Source organism: Eucyclogobius newberryi, unplaced genomic scaffold (assembly GCF_026437365.1).
Source record: "Eucyclogobius newberryi isolate DKJ021-1_F unplaced genomic scaffold, fEucNew1.0.hap1 SCAF_11, whole genome shotgun sequence".
In the NCBI taxonomy this organism is placed as follows: domain Eukaryota; kingdom Metazoa; phylum Chordata; class Actinopteri; order Gobiiformes; family Gobiidae; genus Eucyclogobius; species Eucyclogobius newberryi.
The window spans coordinates 22,347,216-22,367,778 of record NW_027315735.1 but is presented as its reverse complement, the minus strand read 5'-3'; the positions used below and the strand labels follow the sequence as shown (position 1 = coordinate 22,367,778).

Genomic DNA, 20,563 nt, shown 5'->3' with positions numbered 1-20,563 from the left:
AGATATGTTGTCTACGGTTGCACTTTACCTTTGTACCAGACTGCCCACAAACTGCCCAAGAACCTTTTAGTCTCGCCTTAAATTGACAATCAGGTGAAAAGGTTGCGCTTTCTCTCCGACATGTGGCTGACAGTGATGTACAAAACAGAGCCAAGGAGAAAACCTGAAGAGAAAACAGCAAAGGTCTTGGGAATATAAAGCTAGTTTCAATTGGACGCATTGGTCCGCTGCCTTCATGTCATTTCAGAAATCTGACAGCTCCGAAGCTTAACATCAAAGTTATAGCTCGTAATTGGCCATGGGTGAAAGAGCCTGTTTTGCCCGGTCAAGGCTGCGTTCCGACTGATTTCATTCTGAAGTTGCAGCGCTCATTGATTGCTTTCATTCATATCTAACCACATCTTGTCCCGTACAGGCACCTCTTGCTTTCCCCCAACTCATCACTCATGCCCGGCGGTATTGTGAGAGAGTCTGACAGGCATGGCCCCCACGCTACTCGCCTTTGGGACGCACGAGGGAGTGACAGTATGTGAAGAGTCCCAAGACGAGAAACAACCGTGGCCGCACACAAATCAGTTTCATTTGTTTTCTCAGTTGCACCGAAGAATGTGACACGGGTGCAGATTATGTTATGCCTAGACGCAAACACATTCCTCTTTACTCTAATATGCGGCGAGTCATAAAGGTCCAGCTATAAGAAATAAATAAATCTTACGTCTGTCTGTCCTTTGGTAAAGACATGATGCCAAGTTCGGTTGGAAGTACAGTAGTTTATTGGTTCAAATGCTTGAGCAAAACAGTTGGAAATGTCTAATAGCAATATACATAAATAATTGAAAGTTTGTCCTTAATTTCAACATTCATAGAACACGTTCATGTGCACAGGAGAGAACTCAGATGCAAACACAAACCGTGCTGCAAAAGGATGAGCTGCTCTTCTCTAATCCTTCTGAAACCATTTAACTTCAACAATCACACATCTAGGCCTACTTGGTGTTATTCATTAGTTTTCAGAGACACACATTCACAGGTCCTATTTTGCAACCTTGTAGTAAGTAAGTAATTGCTCCCTTTTTAACTGAGCGCTATGATTTCAATGCACAACTGCAGTTTTCGCTGTCTAGGTGTTGCCGCAGGCCATCTATTAGATCAAGGCCATTTTCCATAGCGCTTTGACTTGAAACGTGCTATAGGAAGCAACATGGCCTTTTGGCGTCATAAACAAACAGTGAAGCGGTAGCAGAAATGAAGAGGAGCTCGAAGTGACAGACAGAGAGATCAAGGTCCCGATGAATGGGACATGCAGAGATAAAAGCGTTTGTTTACCCCAGAGTTTAGATGTTTAGTCAAAACGGTGATGAAAAGATTTTACCCCATGCAACCTTCAAAGCCTGTTGGACCATGGAGTCACCATTTCCACAACTTAAACAAAATGTTGTTTGGTCCAAAAATATATATAGAAAATAAAGTATACTCGCAACATTTTGTCTGGTGTAATAGCAGTACTTTTACAATACCCAGTTTACAATATGATTTGGTAATCGTTAAAACTGCATTAGGGCTGAGCCATGTGATGTTAACATTTTAATCGTCTAACATGTTCTTTTGACCATATTGTTGTGATTCGGTGCTTCTCTGCAAACTTTGAAACTCTTAATGATTAATAAATGAAAAATTGTGTTGGAACTGACTCGTAACTACTAATAAGATCTTTCTCCCCCTAATGTCAAGCCCTTGGTACAACTGATGCTTCAATGGCCTATATGTTGACACGCAATTATTCAATTTATTCTGTAAATTGCCCCTCTGGGATAGTAATTGATATATGCATGACAAAATAACAGAATAAATTACATCCCTGATAGCCAACATGTTTTGGGGTAAAGAGGTGAGGTCTAATTTAAGAATTATCATTCATATTCAGTGCAACAACAAAACACTAGGCTTAATAAGGTTTGCTTCCAAACCAATTGCTGCCAAACTACAAAACCATTTGCCTGCAATGAGCAATAACGCCTAAATTACTTCCCATTTGCCCTTTCCTCTTGTCACAAGTAAACGCTGCAGTGCAGTGTCCCCCACAACTTCAAAATGCTCTCCACACTAATTTATAAGTTTTACAAGTGAAAGACGCTTTCACAACAGTTTTGGATGCAAAACATTTGGAGATGGCTGAAATAAAAATGTGTTCCAAATGTTGCAGTGCCAGTGATGTTCTAATGGGCCTTTGCTTTTGTGGAGTCAAAACATCTGTTATTTATCACAGCCACAGCCCACAAAGGTCAGGGGGATTTTTCAGTGCGGAGCAGGCTGGGGTATTTTAGACCCTGCACATGGTTGAACTTGTGGTTGTCTGCACAGCTGAAGAATGGCCCTGAACAGCAGATGGGTAAAGGCCATTAACTCCAAATGTACGGTGTTAGGGTGGGAGTGGGAAGTGGGAGAAAAACATGGAAACATCTACATAAAGATCTCTGTAGCCATCTAGTGGTGATGGGAGGGAACTGAGTGTAACAGTAGGAGGAAACATAAGTCAGAGGAACAACATTGTGGTTTCCTGATCTCAAAATACAAGATGCGATGCATCTACTTGTGTGAGTTTCCGCATTATCAAAATATCCAGTGCGCTTCTATGAAATCTCAATGCAGAAATATATACATTCGACAGCCTAGGCCTACTCTGTCTAAGTGTACATATTGCTAGTTGGTTAAAATATTTAACACATTAAAATAGAAAACATTCTACACCTTTAATATTCAGAATTATTCATCTAAAAAATGCTGGATGCTTTTGGATTTCATTGCTTGTCCTTGAGCAAGTTTAGAAATACACATTCAGGAAGAAACATTTGGTTGAACCACCATTTTATTTGGTATAATTTAAAATCATCTCACTGTTAGTTCATTTATACAAATATGATTGTTATATATAAAACAATTACAGATTCTACAAGTCAAGTTCCCAGTGTAAAAGCGTAGTACCACGCACACGTAGCATACAGCTCAGGGACACAGGCGTCTGTTCACTTCCACCGAGTGAGATCAAGACAGACGCGCTTACCACAGTTTTTCACTTGCACCAATCATTTGACCCTCTACAAATGTATGATACATCTATATTGCTCAAATTGTTATAAACCTTTTGTTGCCCTTCAATTGTTCAAGACGTTTTTCATATGCCAAAATCTAACTTTACCACGCACCTGCTCAGGATATATATGAAAATATTGGGAAAGACTGTCTAAAGTGAGGACAAATTTGGATATTTTTAAAAATATAAAATGCATAAAAACACTCTAGTCTATGGTAAGGTCATACATGACTGTTTGACTGAAAATACTTGTGACAAAAGCATTTCGCAAGAAGAGTGCTAAAGGATGTAAACACTACAAGCTGCAATTGTGCTGATCTTTTACAAATGAATAAGAGATGCTGCTTAAGTTGGAAGTTTAGCACTTGTGATACAAGGTGGCTCCAAATGTTAGACAATAACCTGAACAATTTAAAAATGAGCCCTTAGTTGGTGTGATGTGTTTTACGGTCACATGGCACTTTGGGTGGAGGAGCTTGTGGTGGTCTTTGGTTTGGATAAGGCACTAGACCAAGTTTAAGGCTCTTACAGTGGAAAGAATTCTGCTCAATGATTAATGCAGTTATAATAATGTGCTTCCTCTTCTATGAAATTAATAACAATCTTTACAATGCAGTGGTTATGGTCATCTGAAGCAATAAAATACAAATACAAAAACGAACATTAAGTGGTGGTTTATGAGTGTTAACTATAATAAAGACATCTTACTGATCAAATAAACATTATTACAAAAAATATATTCGACTTTGGCCTTAACCGTACAGTTAGGTTAAAACATTTATAAATGGATAAATTTTACAGAGTAAATTAAACAAAATACAGTCTCTGACCCAATGTATCCACAAATTATTTCTTTGACATGAATAAACCCGTCAGCTCGAGTCTCAAGAGTAAGACACAGACAGAGGAAAGCCACGACAACCCAACTTTCACTTTGAGAGACCCATAGCAGTGTGGGTTAATTTAGCTAAGGCCTTGCTCTGTGATTATTGCAAGGACACATGGTTGGTTGCTTTTAATGGGCTGCTTATCTCTTTATGGTCTGGACCCTTGGTGCGTGGCACTGAGAGACTCTCGATGCCACAATGAGCACTGTAGCTTCTGAGTCGAAGCTCTAATCTGAGGATATATAGGCTAAGCCAAAATGACATTTGCCTGGGAAGTCATTCACCTTGTCTGGACTCAAACCAGCTTGAAATTAAAATGTGTTCATCTTCTGCCGAGAGGTTTATTGGCAGCTAAATTGTAAGTTGTGACAATTCAAACTTGAGATGCAACCTAGGTGAGAGTATGAGGTAGCAAATATTTCTCCACCCAAACTAAGGCAAACCTCTTCTCTCCAGTCAATCAGGGTAGCTTGCTTGGTTGGTTTAGATATAATTATGGCTTTAGACAACCATGTTCAGCAATTATAAGGCAAAGCAGAGAAGCTACAAATCTAGAACTGATGTAAATCTGAGACGTGCACATATTAAAGTTAAAATGGAAGAAAATCAGGAGATTAGGTCCGCCTTTGGCAAAGTCACTTTGGTGATGGCGTCAAGTCCTCCAGGAGATCAAGGAGGAGAGGAAACAGAAGATGAAACTCTGTCTGGGGCCAAGGGCTTGAGGACAATCTTTGTTACACAGCGATCCTTGTCTCAAGTGGATCTTCACAGTCCAGGTCAGGAAGGCGTTCATTATAAAAGCACACACTTCTTGGTATTCTTTTTCGTGACAGGATACAAGACTGCCCTAACAGCTTCAGCGAACACCTCCCGGACACCTTCCTGCAGGAGAGCTGAACACTCCATATATTTAACCGCACCAATCTGCTTGGCCAAAGAATTGCCTTGTTGCTGCGTGGTAGGAGCCAGGCCCTGCTCTTTCAGCTTCTTCACTGTTTCAGTATCACACCTTAAATCTCTCTTTGTGCCCACCAGAAGAATAGGCACATTGGGGCAATGGTGGGACACTTCAGGGTGCCATTTGTGCCTGACGTTGGCATGAGATGAAGGGCTACCAATGGAGAAGCAGATGATGAAGACGTTGGTCTGTGGATAAGACAGGGTGCGAAGACGATCATACTCTTCTTGGCCTGCTGTGTCCCACAGGTTAAGGCTGACAGTGCGACCATCCACACTCATCTGAGCACTGTAGTTATCAAATACTGTAGGAATGTACTCTTCTGGGAAGGCATTGGTGGTGTAAGAAATCAGAAGACAGGTTTTACCTACAGCCCCATCTCCCACCACAACACACTTTATGGTCTGCATCCTGCCAACGACCCCTGGGGCTGGAGCACCTGACCAAGCAAAAATAGTGAATGAATATGGGGCAGACCATTACATGCATCAAATATCCTAAACGCACACATTTCAATAGGTATACTAAAGCAAAACAGCTTCTGAGAGAGCAGATGTCAACCCAAGGGATGAAGCGTATTGATAGAACATTTATTTTGGAGTTTCTGAAACGATGGAGGCAAAAAATGCGAATTACGAGGTTTACGTGTATACGACATACTTTGTGTAAACTGATATTCTTGTTTAGTCGTGGTAAGAAAATGTCTCAAAGTCTCAGCCCAGTAACATAAAAAGAACTAGCACAAAGTCACAAGAAGATTCAGAAAACAGAATAAACTTCTAAACGTGAGCTAACAAGCTAACTCGCTGGCTAGCAAGTCGACGTAATTTACCAAACAGGGTTAATGTTTGATGTAGTTGATCACGATACCACACAATTACAAAACGTACCATGGCGTTGAAAGAAAAGGATCAAATGTAAGTTTTGATCGGATCTATTGCAATTCACAGTCAAATTACTAAACACTCATGATACTAGGCGTTCCCCAATGGCTAGCACTTGGCTAAGGAACTAGCCTTGAGTGGCTAAAAAGTTAGCTACTTTATCAACAAGCCGATAGTTATTTTTTCAAAGATCTCCCACAAACTATGTATCAGAGCATGCAATAAAATCATACTCTTGCATCAAATGCCCTAGATGCACTGGCAAATGTTTTATGCCGTGGTTGAATGGAAACGCTTAAAATTCTTAGTAATTTGCGACTTACCGCCACTTAGTTTTCGATCTCCTTTTGCTGGTTTGGGTCAATCACAGCCGCATCCGGGGAACCGCACAGTACGTAACAGAACGTACAGAACCAAAGCCCACTGGGAGATGTAGTTTTTTGAAAGCAAAGCATATTTCAACACAAGAGGCGCTGTTACTTTATATTATTACTTAATGTGTAATCAACATTTTTGTCTTCTTTGAACCATATATTGGAATAATGATAGAGGTGATTTATATATTTATATGTATGTGCATATATGTATATACTATTTTTATTATTATTATTTTATTAATTAATTGTTTAATTATTATTATTTAATATGATTTGTAATTAATAATTATGTATTATTAATTATTTAATATTAATTGATTTATTATTGTATTAATATTTTTGTTTATAAGAGTTCTTCTATTGAGTTTTTTTTAAACTTCCTATCTTATACTATGTATGTGTGTATGTATATATATATATATATATGTGTGTAAATATACATATATATACATTTATATATATACATTAAATATATGTATGTGTGTATATGTATACATACATATACACATTATACATAAATTAGATATATTATATATATAAATATTATATCTATATCTATCTATAGATATATAGATATATCTATATAGATATATATAGATATATAGATATATCTATATATATATATATATATATATATATATATATATATAGATATATATAGATATATATAGATATAGATGGATAATAAAATTGACCATAAATGTTCACTTCCTTTTAGGACATAATTTTCTTATGTCACTTGTCACAGTTCATATGACTATCAGTTGTTTACATACAGACAATTCCTTTTGAAGTCTTTTGGATCAATGCTGGACATATATGAAGACTGCAAAAGACTTTATGTCCCACACCCTAAGAGACCCTTGACTATTTGACTTCTTTATTAGGACAGGTTAAGAGGCCAACCCAGAGCGACAACCGGACACTCCAGAAAACAAAGACGCACCATTTTATTGCTTTTCCCAAGAGGGTTTTGGCGTCACTGCAGACTATAAAAAGAAAATTCCCACTGGGACCCACACAACTACAGGCACCCTCCAACCCAACCTCTGCACCCCTGTATTTTACCAAGACATTCCATGAGACCAAATGTGGTATATCCATGACAACTGAAGTAGTCTGACTGACATGAGACGGAGAGGCTGAAAGACAAAATGTAGGGCAACAACGCAGGGATGCTTTGTTCAACTTTTATTTACCAAACATTTGACTGAACACCAACCAACATTATAATTAAATCATAGTTTATTGTTCTTTTTCTCCGTATAAAATTACAGTAAAGGAGCTCCTTATTTACTGTCTAAAGTGCATAGTCCCAGGAGCCCCTTTTTGAAATGCAATGCCAACTGAATACTGTTGTACCAAACTCTGATCTTAGTGAGAGACACCTTATACAAACATAATTATAACAAATTTAAAATCAATGTCAAACAACACAATACATTTTCACTGTTTAATTTAAAACAAAAAAACTAAACATTTTTTCCAAACTATCCTAAAATACATTTTGGGAACAGATGCGTTGAATAGCTGTCCAATGCCTGCAGAGGACAAAAAGGAACAAGAGGTAGAAAGAAAATCAAATTAAATTTACCCATGTTTTTTGCTTTCAAATTTAAAAACAAATTACCCACTTAAAGAATTTGCAACGAAAAAAAAAGGCACAGACATTCACTTCCACAAAGGCTGGGTAGATGTTGGAGTACGAGCTATTTTGGCACTAGGAATACGTGAAGGGATTTTAGCACTAGTAGCCACTTGGTTGGTAGGCGCAGTTGTGTTGGCAGTTTTACTTCGAGCTGCGGATATGACAGCCGTACGAATGGTCTTAGCAGTGGTAGAGGTGGTGCTATTAGTTACCCGGGGTGGAGAGGGAATCTGAGTCTCAGGGTTTGGAGCGAGTCTTTTGGTCACACGCAGTGGAGAGCCTCGGATGAAAGCTGGTTGGTTTGAGACAGACATTTTTTCTGGCTGGTCTGAGGTCCGATGAATCTGGGTGGGTTTTGTTGACGTTTGCGGCTCGTTCCGGTTTGGCTTCTCCCTTGTGCTGTTACTTCTTTTGATGTCAACTAGAGGAGCGACAAGTCTGGATACAGGAGATGTTCTCATTGATATGGTGCGAGTTGGACGGTTTGCAGTAGTTGTGTTTGTAGTTGTTGTGCTTCCATTTGAACCTTCAGTTTTAGACCGTACGCTGGGATTACCAGTGCTGTTGGTAGGACTTGCACGTGAAACAAGTCCCCTTTTTGCTCCGATCCCTCTACGCACCGGGACCTTCATAGTCCTGGTCTCTTCCTTTGATGCTGGAGACCCCACAGGCGCTCCATCTCTGAGTTCCACTTCCCGCTCTTTCCTCCACTTGGAGCAGAGGCTTGGGGCGGGTCGAGGGAGAGGGGAGGATGGGGGGGACAAGGCATCATAAGACCGCAGGCCTTTGACCAAAGTGTGACACTCCAGCAATTCACCCACACGAATGTATGACTTTGCAGTGTCCTGCTCCTGAATGGGCAAATCTGAATTCTCTCCAGGTTGGGACTGGGTTAACTCTGGTAAACTTGAAGGCATCCAGTTCCCTCCCATGGGGGTGAAGGCCATTTCCGAGCTTGCATGATTGTTTTTATCAGGTGGCACATCTGATGTAGCTATGGTTAAGGTACACTTTGCTGCAGTGGACACTTTAATTTGTACGTCTGTATAAACCAAAGTTTCGGACTGGCTCTCAGATTTTTGATAATGTGACGGTCCAGCCTTTGTATGATTCTTAGTTTGAGAAAAATTTGGACACAATTCATTTAGCTTTTTAAAAGGGTCATTATTGCTTAAAAGTGGATTACTGAGGATGTGCATTTGATTGTCAGTTTGACAAAGTGGGGATATAGCAGCAGAGTTTGTCAAAGAACTGGGCAAAAAGTCTGTTTTCATTTCATGCAGTTTGTGTTCATTTGAAATATAATTTTTTACGTCACATGTAAATTTTGAATGGCCGTGCAAACCGAAGGAAATATCGTTGGGCTCATGGTGCCTAATTTTGTAACGTTCATGATGAGAGTTTGAAAAAGATGAGTCCAGCACAGGTTCCTGCTCATTAGGTGAACATGTGCCATCAGTGTCAGGGGAACTACAAACCGCAGCGGTGGTTTCATGGTCGGACGAAGAGTTGGAGAGACAAGTTTTTGATGTGGGGCTGCTCCCAAGCTCTGGAAAGCGATTTATAGTGAATGAGTTATGCCGACGAACACTGTCACTCTGAAGGTAGTTTGAGTTTTTGCGAGCGTCCACACCTCTGAGGCTCCGTCTACTCCAAGTGGACCTCAGGTTCTTCTCCAGCAATTTCTCTAGTTCATCTTGGTTCTCCGGATTCTGAGGCTCTCTGGCCAGGCTCAGACTCAGGCCCAGGTCTAGTCCTGTACAAACAGCCACGGAGCGACGTTTTTCCACAATCTCACGTTGACGTTCCAACCTCTTCTGCTCCTTCAGCTCTCGGTCACTATTCTCCTGTAAAAGCATGAAAACAGGTTGATACTACAGTAGAAATCCATGTATTATTTTGTACAAATCTATTTATGCGTCTAACCTGAACAGCTCTTTGGAAACGAAGGCAAAACATATGGAAGATCCTGCAGGCCTCCTCCAGTTTAAATGTGCTGTCATCTTCACAGAAGAAGTCCACCAGAGCCTGACTGGACATCCGCATACCCTCAATTTCATCTTCCACCTCCCGCAGTCGCTCCTCAGCCATCTGCAAATGTAAGGTTTTTATTAAGACATCAGTGTGAAAGACACGTCACACACCCTAACATTCTGCCAGTTTGAGTTATACCTCCAGGAACTGTGCGTGGAGTTGAATCTCTGGCTTGGACTGAATATCGACCTTCAGGGTCAAAACTCGGCTTTTCAGTTTCGAAAGGTCCTCTAGGACTGACTCCATGCAGAGCCTGAGGGAGGAGACCAAGAAAAAATGAAATACTATGCCTTTTCCAGCACATCACACATTTTCTTCCAGTACGTGTTTATCTCAGAGGCCACTTTGAACTTGTCAAATATTCATTAAAATATTTGGCACTTGGCTTCAGTAACAACAGTTTCTTGACTTAGAGTTGTGGTATTAAACAGAGGTCTATGTGTTTGCTCATTTGTTGAACGTGATGTGTTGAGATGCATTTTGGGAAGGTACTGACCTGGAGGCGGGGCCCACATGGCCTAGTTGGCTGGGAAAAGACAGCAAACTCTGGTCCTTTTTCACAGCTTCCTGTGTAGACCAACACAAGTGATTATCAAGCTATTGTGTCAAAAGCACAACAGCGCATTGCGAATGTTTCAAAAACATGAGCACAGTGAACAAGTCTGGAAAGAGAATGTGAAGTGGCTACAATTAAACAGCAAAGACATTGGTAAAAAAAAAATACTTATACTGATAATCTCAAGGATTTTTAGGGAAAGGAAAGCTCATTCTTACCATTGCAACAAAATGCAGAAGATTCATGCCTGGCTTGTTGGCTTTAGTGTCTGCGAGCTTGAGCAAAGAGGGAATGCGGAAACCTGCAGCATTACCAGCATAGCCACCCTGAGAATCAACACAAAGTTACAAAGTTAGAGAAACAACACGCACTTCCACATGTACAGGCAACTAAACAAATATAGACACAAAAGGCAGGCTAACTCAGTCTAGCACTGAAAAACGGACAGTCTTTTGTATTTGAGAGATAAAGATTTGTGGTTTAAAGAGAAAGGAAAAACACACACATAATATAGATACACTCACAGCGTTCATATAGTTTCCTGCCTTCAGCACCAGTCGTAAGATGGAGTGTAACTCAGGACAGCTCAGCAGTTCTGAAAAGTAAGGAGACAGGGATTCAATGCTGTGCTGTCAGGTGTAAAACAATATATTATATACTGTTCTTAAAGGTTGTGCTAGAATAAATCTCCAACATTGCTCTGAAGTGCTGATGAGTGGAACAAAGTTTGCGGACTGTCAAATTGCTCTTTAATTTCCATGTCTCAATGATCACATTAGCATTTTGCCTACCAACTCAGTAAATAGCACAAAAGCATTTAGGCAGTCTGACTTTAATAGGTTTCCAGAAGTTAGGATGGACACACTCCCTGCTGTTACATTACCTCGTGCCGCCTCCCTCAGACATCTGGCTGCCACACACAAAGAGGTCACGGCGGGGTCAAACTCTTGTTGCAGGATCATGGCATCCAGACGCAGACGAAAACTAATGCGAGAGGAGACGGAATGAGTTAGGGGTGGCGAGTGATAATGGTGACAAAAAGGCACTCCTGATCAGTCAACAGTTAAACAGCATGTGTCAAGACAAAGTGCAGCACGTGAACAGGATGCGACGCAGGCAATCGAGGGGAATTATCCGAATATGAGACGTACCTGGGGACTTCAACCAAGAGCAACATGAAAAGGTCAGGCTCCCCTAGACAGCTCCGCTCCCCACTAAATCTCTTCAGGCGGGGTATCTTAAAAAAAAAAAGTCAAAGTAATCAAGTGAACTGGTATTAGTATTACAAGTGAAGACGGAGGGGAAGTTGCATTTACTGTATGTTAAAAGTATGTTTACCTCATCGCCATCAGGTAACAATTTGCAAAGCTCTGAGAGTTTTTCAGCTCCGTAGCGATCCCCTGCACCAGTCCTGATATCTTCCACAATCTCCTTAGGCTGCCTGAAGAAATGACAACAATAACATTAGATCCAATAGACAACACAAAGGGACCAGTGCCATCTTGTTGAGTGCGATAGGAAAATGGCATCAAACACAATTTGAACGCGCTCTTATCGGCTTATCAGGCTCTGGCACAGCAAAGTGCAAAGTAAGAGGGTGGACTGACGCCAAACTGACGGCTCGAGGTGGCAAATCCACAAGACAAATAAAAGGCAGGCAAGGGTTTGTGGGGACTTCAAGGTGAAATAGTACTAGAAGCAGAGGAGACGTTTAGATGTTTGACTCTTTGACCTATGACTTCGTTCCTTTACCTGTTTCCGGATTTCCTGAGTTTTCCCATTAGAGCTCTCCCTCCCCAATACCTCATCCCACTCATTCACACGCCGATGTGCAGCTATTCCTTTAAAAAGTATTTTCATGTGAGGGACAAGTTTAAGGAGATGTTTAATACTACCACAGATTAGAAAAAAGAAACATGACTTTCTTTTTGTTTCCATTTAACAAAAAGCAGGAGAGTAGAAATAAACCATATGCAATATAAACACGTCAAGGTGAATTGAGGTGACCACATACAGAATGCACACGTGTCTTGTAATATCACATCTCATAAAAGAAGTCTACTCTATGCATGTCTATGTTAATATGTTTAAAAAGGATTGACTCTTGAAATACAAGTCTACACATCCAGTTTGTTCTAACTCTACTTATTATCCTTTTGAGTCAAAGTCTTCAAAAGCAAGCATACAATAGAGGTTCAAAGATGGTGAATACAAAGACACCAGTAGGACTTATTGTTAAGGGGGTAGTTTCTCAAAACATATGAAAAGACATAGACATATGCAACTTTTACCTCTGTTTTATAAGAACATTTGTTATAGACCTCCTACACCTGTTCCTTGTAATACACACCACACATCCTCTTCACACTCCAGATGCAGCCGGCTATAATATAATCACTTCTCAACTGAACCCAAACCACAGATAGCTCCCTTGGGCACGATTATGTACTACTCTCCAAACTAAATTCACCTTGTACAATTTGTTCAGCGTATTCTTATTCTAGACTTAAGCCCATTGTGTGAATAAAGCATAGGCCAACAGTCAAACCGCTGTATACTATGCCAATAAAGATGTTCAGTTGGGGAAAAGAAGAAGAGAGTTTATATGATCAGTTTGTAGTGTGGGACTTACATTTTAAATTGCCGCAAAAATATTCCAATGTTCATACTGCGCTTTGAATCCAAAAGAGAAATCTAGAAACACAAAACGAATGAAGAATTGGTTTTCGGGTGATTTTTGCTGTTGGGGGTGAAATCAGGAAAATGTTCCAACCTCCTCCTCTGTGTCATCTTTTGGAGATAAGCAGCGCAGCAGCGTGGACCTCCGCCTCAGTTGTCTGGTTCTGTCCTGAGGCTTACTATCTTTCTGTCCAAACAACTCATCCAAAGAACTGAGATCAATGGGAAACTCGTCTTCATCCAGGCCTGCCCCGGTCCAGACACTCTTCCGCCCCTCCACCCTCTCTTTGGGGATCCGCTCCCAGTTGAGTTTCCTGAGCCGGCAGCGAACGCTGTCCTCCCGACTTACAGCTGATGCATTCGGGGGCCCGGGTGGTAAAGGGGGCGGGGGCGGAGGAGGCGGTGGTGGCGGAGGGGCTACGGGAGGCGACTGTGGAGCGGCCCGCACCGAATCCATGGTGGTCACGTCCATAGGGCTACCATGAAGAGGCTGTGTCCCACGAAAGGCACGCTGGAGAGTTGGAAGGCACTTTTTACATCACCCTCATGCCCATCGGACTTTAGTTCAAAGGTCCATCATGAGATCCAGTCTAGAATGTAAGCAGAGAGCAATCAATTAAGCAAAATCAATTGAGCATTCCAACAGTTTTGCAATGCTCTGCAACTCAAAATCATGACCTCACCTGAATATTTCAAATATGTCTGACACCTGGCTTTGCTTCTCCTTTCATTAGCATCTGCTTTGACTGCAATGTAACAACAGCCTCAGACTTAAGCTTGTAACCCCTTGTTCATCTTTCAGGTTGGGTTCAAGGTTTTTGGGGGAAAGTCCAGGAGCAGTACTCTGAGCTCTGACCCACTACTACAGTCTGTTTGAACAGCTTGTCCCGTCCTGTTCAGTTTCACCTCCACACGCCTGCAGCATGGGCCCTCTCCTCTCTAATTAAAACACAGTGGGACCCCCACAAGAATACTAAGGGCACGCAGCTAACCACATACTAAACGTGACACATACTTGAAGATGCTATGTTCATCGTGGGAGGTAAACGACCAGCTGCTCAAGTGTAAGATTTATAACAAGATTAGTAATAGTCAGTGATTCAGAGGTTAAAAGTGTCAGCCAAGAACCTTAAATTATGACATGGTATTTTTATTGGGAGTGAGAAAGAAATGGGCTACTCTGAATCATCCTTTCGACACATTCTTTCATGCGCCACAAGAGGGCGCTGCGTAGATCGCCATATGTCACTCACCTGGCTTTATTCTAAGTTTGTGAAAAAAGTAATTCAGTTCTAATTTGATACAAGTTGATTTGTTTCAATACTTGAGACACAATAATCTTTAAATGACTTTCGAGCAGAAGACAGCAAAAAGTAAAAAAAAGAAGTAACAAAACAAACCTGAACCTGCCTTGGTAAATTAAAAATGTGGGTTTAAACTCATTTTACACACATAATTCTAGCCTTTTGATACTAGCTGGCAGGATGACGTAAACCCAAAGGCCTATAGAAAGTAAGTTGATAAAGTATTTCAGTTTCATTTTGATCAGTAAATCATTTAGACTTACCTAATCCAGGAGTAAAACAGAGACGCTACATCTCCACACTGAGACGCTCACACGCCAGCCACAGGTAAACATCCAAACTTGTTATTTGCGCGGAGCCGTGTGTCTGGGGCCCGTTCCCTCCGCCGCAGTCAATTCTCTCCAGTCTTTCTTTATTGACTGCTGCCTGGAGTTGTAGGGGAACTTCACAGCTCCACATGAACGAGAATGAGCGCGCCCCCGCGGCCTGATATGGCTTTATTGTGTCCTCCCACTTTTCCCAGGGGCTGGCTGGATCAGGGGATTCAGGTGGGAGTGCTTTAGTGGAGCAAATACTTTAGACATGTAACTTCTCAACTTTACAGCTGAGAACAACCTTTTTCATCTTTGAAATCACAACAATAGAGCAACTTTTGCACAAAAACAGTCCTTAAATATGTACTGTAGGCTACTTTCATTTTAAAGATCTCACAATATGGTTCACACTTGGATATTCACCTCAAAACTAGTGCTAAACCTGGACAAATTCCAAAACTAAACCTGGACTAGATTCTGACTAAACAAGGACTAGAATAGGACCAAACCAAGTCCAAATCAGAACTAAATGAGATCATTAGGACCAAATAACAAACTCTTACAGTCACATTTTATTCAGTATAAACACAGAAAACTTTACACTTATAGCTAGGACAGATATTTTTGTGAATCTAGATAATATGTAGATATTTTGATATATATTACACTTATAGCTAGGACAGATATTTTTTGTGAATCTAGACAATATGTAAATGTTTTGATATATATTACACTTATAGCTAGGACTGGAGATATTTTTGTGAACCTAGATAATATGTAAATGTCTTGATATATATTAAAAAAAAATGAAAAAAACATGACACTTTTATTCAGTGTGATGAATCTCAGGTCATCATACAGTGTAGTGCAGAGAGCCTTGATCTGCAGACTGTTTGAGAACTGAGCAGTGGGAGCAGAAGGCTATCAGATATAGGAAACGCTGTCCATATCTCCACCCTGTGCTCCCATCGGTCCATAGCCCCATAGGTGAGGAGAGGTTACATGTCCCCTGTGGGTGCTGACATCTCCAGGCTCTAGTTTGTGGACTGAAAACACAGAGCTTTCATCCAAGGTGCTGGAGCGCTCCTGGCCCACGTCACCTGGTGGTCTCAGGTAGCCCCTCTCTGCCCTGCGCTGACAGGTAAACGTCATCACTTGTGAGTCTGCAGTAATTAGGAGGTTATGACCCCAGAGATGTGGTTATTGTTGTCCCAGTGCAACGGGGCATGTTATAGTGAAGCTGTGCCAGAATCAACCTCTCTCAGGAAACTTTACTTTCTATTCAGTTGGAGCACAGTGCAGCGCTGAGAATATAAGGAAATGCCACTGTTGAGAGACAGCTGCTTTATGGGCCATAAAAAGCCTGTACAGCACAATTCAACATCTTATGCCAGCATCCTTGTCTCACAAGCAGCCAACAGTGATTAATGAAAGGGGGAATTAACTTGGCATCATGCACATTTTGCAACAAAAGTCTGAGCTTGTCCTCTCACTTTTGCATAACAGTGGGAAAAAAGCAGTTTTAGGCAGAAGTGATCTCAAAACTAACTGACAAATAGTAGATCTATTGGATAATTATTGTGTAAATATGTTAAGGGCTTAATGTTATTATTTGCTATGTCTGAATATGAAACAAAAGAGTAATCTGCCACAAAAGCATTTCACATTACAAAAGTCTTTTAATGACAAGGCACGCCACTGAGAACACATTTGCTTCCAGGACCATGTTGTGTCAAAGCTTTGGCATGTGAACATCTAAAATCCAACATGATGAAAAAAACTGAGATTTTGTGTTTGTCCTAATGTGGCAATGACCTCTCTGCTGACGATTGGTCAATATATTTTACTTAGAAGCCATTTGAATAAAGAAATCAGGATTAACAGGATTTCATTTTGTACTGTAGCCCTTCGCCATTTCTCCATCATAATCTCACTTTGAAGTCGGTCTCAGGTTATGTAAGGGTGAGGGCTATTAGCTCCTTCCTCCCTGTACTTACACACTTATAATGGCAGCTCACACAGTCACACCAACACAAAACATAAAATGACAAATGCATTGTGCAGAACCTTTTGCCATGAGTATTGGATTATGTCTGACGGACCAGCTATAACTGCCATTTCACAGAGCAGAAATGAATCTGGTTGTAATGAAATGTTGAGCCAACAATTGATTTTCTATGCTAGATGCTCCAATTATACATAAGAAAACTTCCATGTTTCAGTGCTTAAATTGGTTGTCAAAGGCCTAGTTGTTGTTTATGGGCCTTTTGGTGGAAGTGGTACCAACTGGTTCTTGGACTTAGGCTGTGTTAACCACCACTTTGTTAATTGTGTGTGTGTGTGTGTGTGTGTGTATGTGTGTGTGTGTGTGTGTGTGTGTGTGTGTGTGTGTATGTGTGTGTGTGTATGTGTGTGTGTGTGTGTGCCATTCTTAGATGCTATTTGGTTAGGAAGTCAGAATCAGAATTGTTGTCAGTGAACGAAAATAAAAAATCACAAACTATGAACTTCAGTGATAAGATGCAACAAAACAACAAAAACTGTGAATGTGAGCACTTTATAGTCCTGTGTCGTCTTAATTCTGTAATGTTTTTGTTTGTCCTCTGTGTAACTTGCCTAGGGACTGTAGATGGAAATAATCATTATTGCTATAATCTGCCATATTTACACTATCATTCACATGTATTCATTACTATGCACTGTCCCTAATAAACAATAATTTAAAAAGGCATGAATAAAAAATAGGGTTGGGTTAACTAAATAAGACACAAATAGACTTTATATAGTTCATCATATAGTTCGCAGTGTTATCAGACATACACATGCAATATAACACAATACTAAACTAGATCACAGCTTGAGCTTGTGCCTGAAGATGCAGAAAGACATTCCTTTAATGTGCTGTAGGAAACATGGTAGTTGTGATTTCCATAAAATAAATAGGTCAATGCGACTTGATGTGTATTTGAAAGTATAGACGAAGTGGACGTCGCACCTGGGTTTGATCTGACATGGGGACAAGACGCTCGGTCTGGGGGAGGCCTTCGTAATCAATCCCAGCTTCTCTCCTCAGATCTTTTCATTCAGTACCCCAGCTGCGCTCCCGTCACGTGCACTCAGAGAGAACTGTCCGACAACCATTTCTGTTTTTGGTCAGACGCATGACCTGATAAGGAGAGACAGCAAAGAAACAGACGGCACAGTTACTCTTTTCCCACATAATGTCCCCCGTGTCTGCACAGTGCATGGGATCATTCTGATCACACGACAACTTAAGCATGCATTTTTGGACATTGCTGTACATTAAGAGGGTTCCTCCTGCTTTGAAATACTGGGGGTCGCAGACAGGCTAGTGCATTATGGGACAAACATGAGGAGCCAGAGACAAGAACCAGACTCTACCAGACAATGCAGAAAAACACAAACTAATATGACAGCATTGACATTTATCCTCAGAATGACTGAACAAGCCAATATGAATTGTATGATTTTGTATGCAACCTAAGTAAGCTCTTGAATGTTAAAATGAGGTGTTCGACATTTCTCTGTTAATTAAATTGTAAAAAAATATAATAATAAAGTTCTTCTGAGAAATATCTTTGGTTCAAGAGAAAAAATATTGAATCCATTGAAATGATGAAAATAATCACTGATCAAATCTTAATATTGGAGAGTCACATGACTTCATACTATTGGATTGCTGATTAACAGATATTTCTCTCTTTTTCTTTGAAACAATATCAGTAATAGTTTGTTTTTCAAGCTAAAAACAACAGATAACATGACTTTTCTGAACCCTGGACCTCAGTGTGCAGACCATCAGACTTCATGTCTGACAGAAGACAGGTTTAATCTGTTTTTCAATTTAATGCTTGTATTTTATTAATTTCATATTTACTTCATTATTGATAACACTATTTCTTCAGCTGATTTGTATGTATGTAACATAAAAAAAAGATTATTTTAGTGAGTTGGTGTCTCTCACTGTGTGTCAGTCATTGTCCTGTGGGGGTTGGGACAGACAGTTTGTCTCGACACATTTGTCCACTGTCGTTGCTTCAGACTCCTCTTAGGATTTCCTGAGACTCAATAAAGAGGATTATTAGCCTGCAAAAACAACAAAACCACCCCATGGACCTCGCTTCTACCTTCCTGCCCAGCTGTTATGGTCATTACCAGCCCCAAATACTGTAGCACTTCACTTAAGGCTGCAATAGACAAGACAATGTAGGCTTTTTCTCATCGTTTAAAACATCGTCTTTCCCTTGACAAGCACATATGTGAAATGAATCATAAATGATCTCAGCCAATCACTGGAAACCCATTCAATCCACTGATGACAAATTTGAGGGGAAAATGATTTTGTACCAAGTTGTGGCTGGGCACAGAGCCTCAGAAGGGAGCTAGTCTGTGCACATAGACATTGTAGAGCGCTGCCTGTGTGGCAAGAGTGATCACACAGTTAATATTCAAAGGCCTGGGACTGTTGTAAAGAAGCCACTAAATAGAGGCTGACAAAGCACGTCGTCTAAACAAAAGCTTCCCTCTAAGTAGTCTGTGTAGATAGCATGAAGTGCAGAGAACGGCCGGGTTTTGCTAGGGTGGTCATGTTTGGAGTCTATAGTGAGTTATTAAAGCGGGGCCTCCTGTTTTTCCTCCCCCACCGACGCATTAACACCAAATCCGGCCAAACCAAACCACAAATACTTCAATTGCTTCTCTGAGTTTTAAGTGTTTTATTCAGCGTTTCACAAGGTACTCTAAGTCTTTGTGCAGCTCATTTGTCTGATACAGCAATAATGAGTTTGTTCTGGATGGAACAAGCCATTATAAACATGTAAACAGCAATTAGAACATTACATAAAACTTTAAGTATTGATTGCAAATTGTTCATTCTTTGTATTGAATAAAGCCTCTCAAATTCCTTTCTACATCACCACACACACATTTTGCTATGCACATATACACACAGTTGCTTCAAGCTCCTAACCAGCTTTTCTGTGCCAACTGTGATGTCACCCACCGAGAGACAGTGGGACGTTGGCTCGCTGCCTGAGGGCGGCTGTGTCGGAGAGGAGCACAGCAATGTGGAGGGGAAGAAACAGGGGAGCTGGGGTTCTGGCTGGACTTCATGTTGGGGGTGCATGGATTAACCTCAGTGTTGTGCTTAAGCTCTAAATACGAGATGGTCCTGAAGCATCTTCAGGTCTGAGGGAGCCAGTACATTTCAGAAATCAATGATTTATGGACGACCTTGAAGGGGACGCCCCAAGGGATTAATCTTGCCTCTGCTCTCATCCCATCATTTCCACCAGCTCAGTGCGCCTGCTCTATCTGTTCATCCTTACTAAACAGTTGCATAACAATGCACCCTGGCTTTTGCTCTGGGACGGGAGCTGTTGGTAAAGCATGGCACCCTCGAGCCACAGTCTCACAAGCTGCAGGCCAACACTGTAGTAAGATGTTATGGCTGCAGCAGCTGCAGCAGCTCCTCTCGTTCACATCTGACACATGGATTTATTGATATGTTTCACATAGACTAAGCTGTTTCTGACACAAGGCTTCTTTAGTGTGGTCACCCAAACTATGACAAGAACAGACATTGTAAATGTGTATGATAAATGTTTTATTCAAAGGTCTTCATGACTCTGAATGCCACAGCACATTGACTCAGTGGGATACAGTAGGCCAGTCTAAGGACTTACTGCATGGGCTTCATTGTGCTCTGTAGAAATCACGTGCAAACGTGATGCTCTTCCTTCCTCTTTCTGTGTCTGAAGAGATGTGTCATGTTTGGCACACAGAAAGAAACTGGACAAAAGGATGAGAGT

General features: G+C 40.9%; 2 protein-coding genes across 4 annotated transcripts; both read right to left on the bottom strand.

Annotated features, from left to right (window-relative positions):
• Positions 1–2,848: 2,848 nt before the first annotated feature.
• On the bottom strand, positions 2,849–6,237 carry rhogd (ras homolog gene family, member Gd). 2 transcript variants are annotated; one of them, XM_072438262.1, is made up of 2 exons: positions 6,144–6,237; positions 2,849–5,375 (listed from the first exon to the last, which is right to left on the bottom strand). In XM_072438262.1, exon 2 carries the CDS (start codon positions 5,344–5,346, stop codon positions 4,771–4,773), a length of 576 nt encoding a protein of 191 aa, XP_072294363.1. In that variant the 5' UTR covers positions 5,347–5,375; positions 6,144–6,237; the 3' UTR covers positions 2,849–4,770. The 2 variants fall into 2 exon arrangements, with proteins under 2 accessions (XP_072294363.1, XP_072294370.1); XM_072438269.1 differs by lacking the exon at positions 6,144–6,237 and adding an exon at positions 5,827–5,846.
• Positions 6,238–7,456: 1,219 nt separating this feature from the next.
• On the bottom strand, positions 7,457–14,725 carry fhdc2 (FH2 domain containing 2). 2 transcript variants are annotated; one of them, XM_072438250.1, is made up of 13 exons: positions 14,682–14,698; positions 13,798–13,860; positions 13,214–13,704; positions 13,068–13,131; positions 11,774–11,876; positions 11,587–11,672; positions 11,319–11,419; positions 10,960–11,030; positions 10,654–10,761; positions 10,376–10,446; positions 10,018–10,132; positions 9,772–9,936; positions 7,457–9,692 (listed from the first exon to the last, which is right to left on the bottom strand). In XM_072438250.1, exons 3-13 carry the CDS (start codon positions 13,584–13,586, stop codon positions 7,869–7,871), a joined length of 3,081 nt encoding a protein of 1,026 aa, XP_072294351.1. In that variant the 5' UTR covers positions 13,587–13,704; positions 13,798–13,860; positions 14,682–14,698; the 3' UTR covers positions 7,457–7,868. The 2 variants fall into 2 exon arrangements, with proteins under 2 accessions (XP_072294351.1, XP_072294342.1); XM_072438241.1 differs by lacking the exon at positions 13,798–13,860 and having other exon boundaries at positions 14,682–14,725.
• Between the last annotated feature and the right edge of the window lie 5,838 nt (positions 14,726–20,563).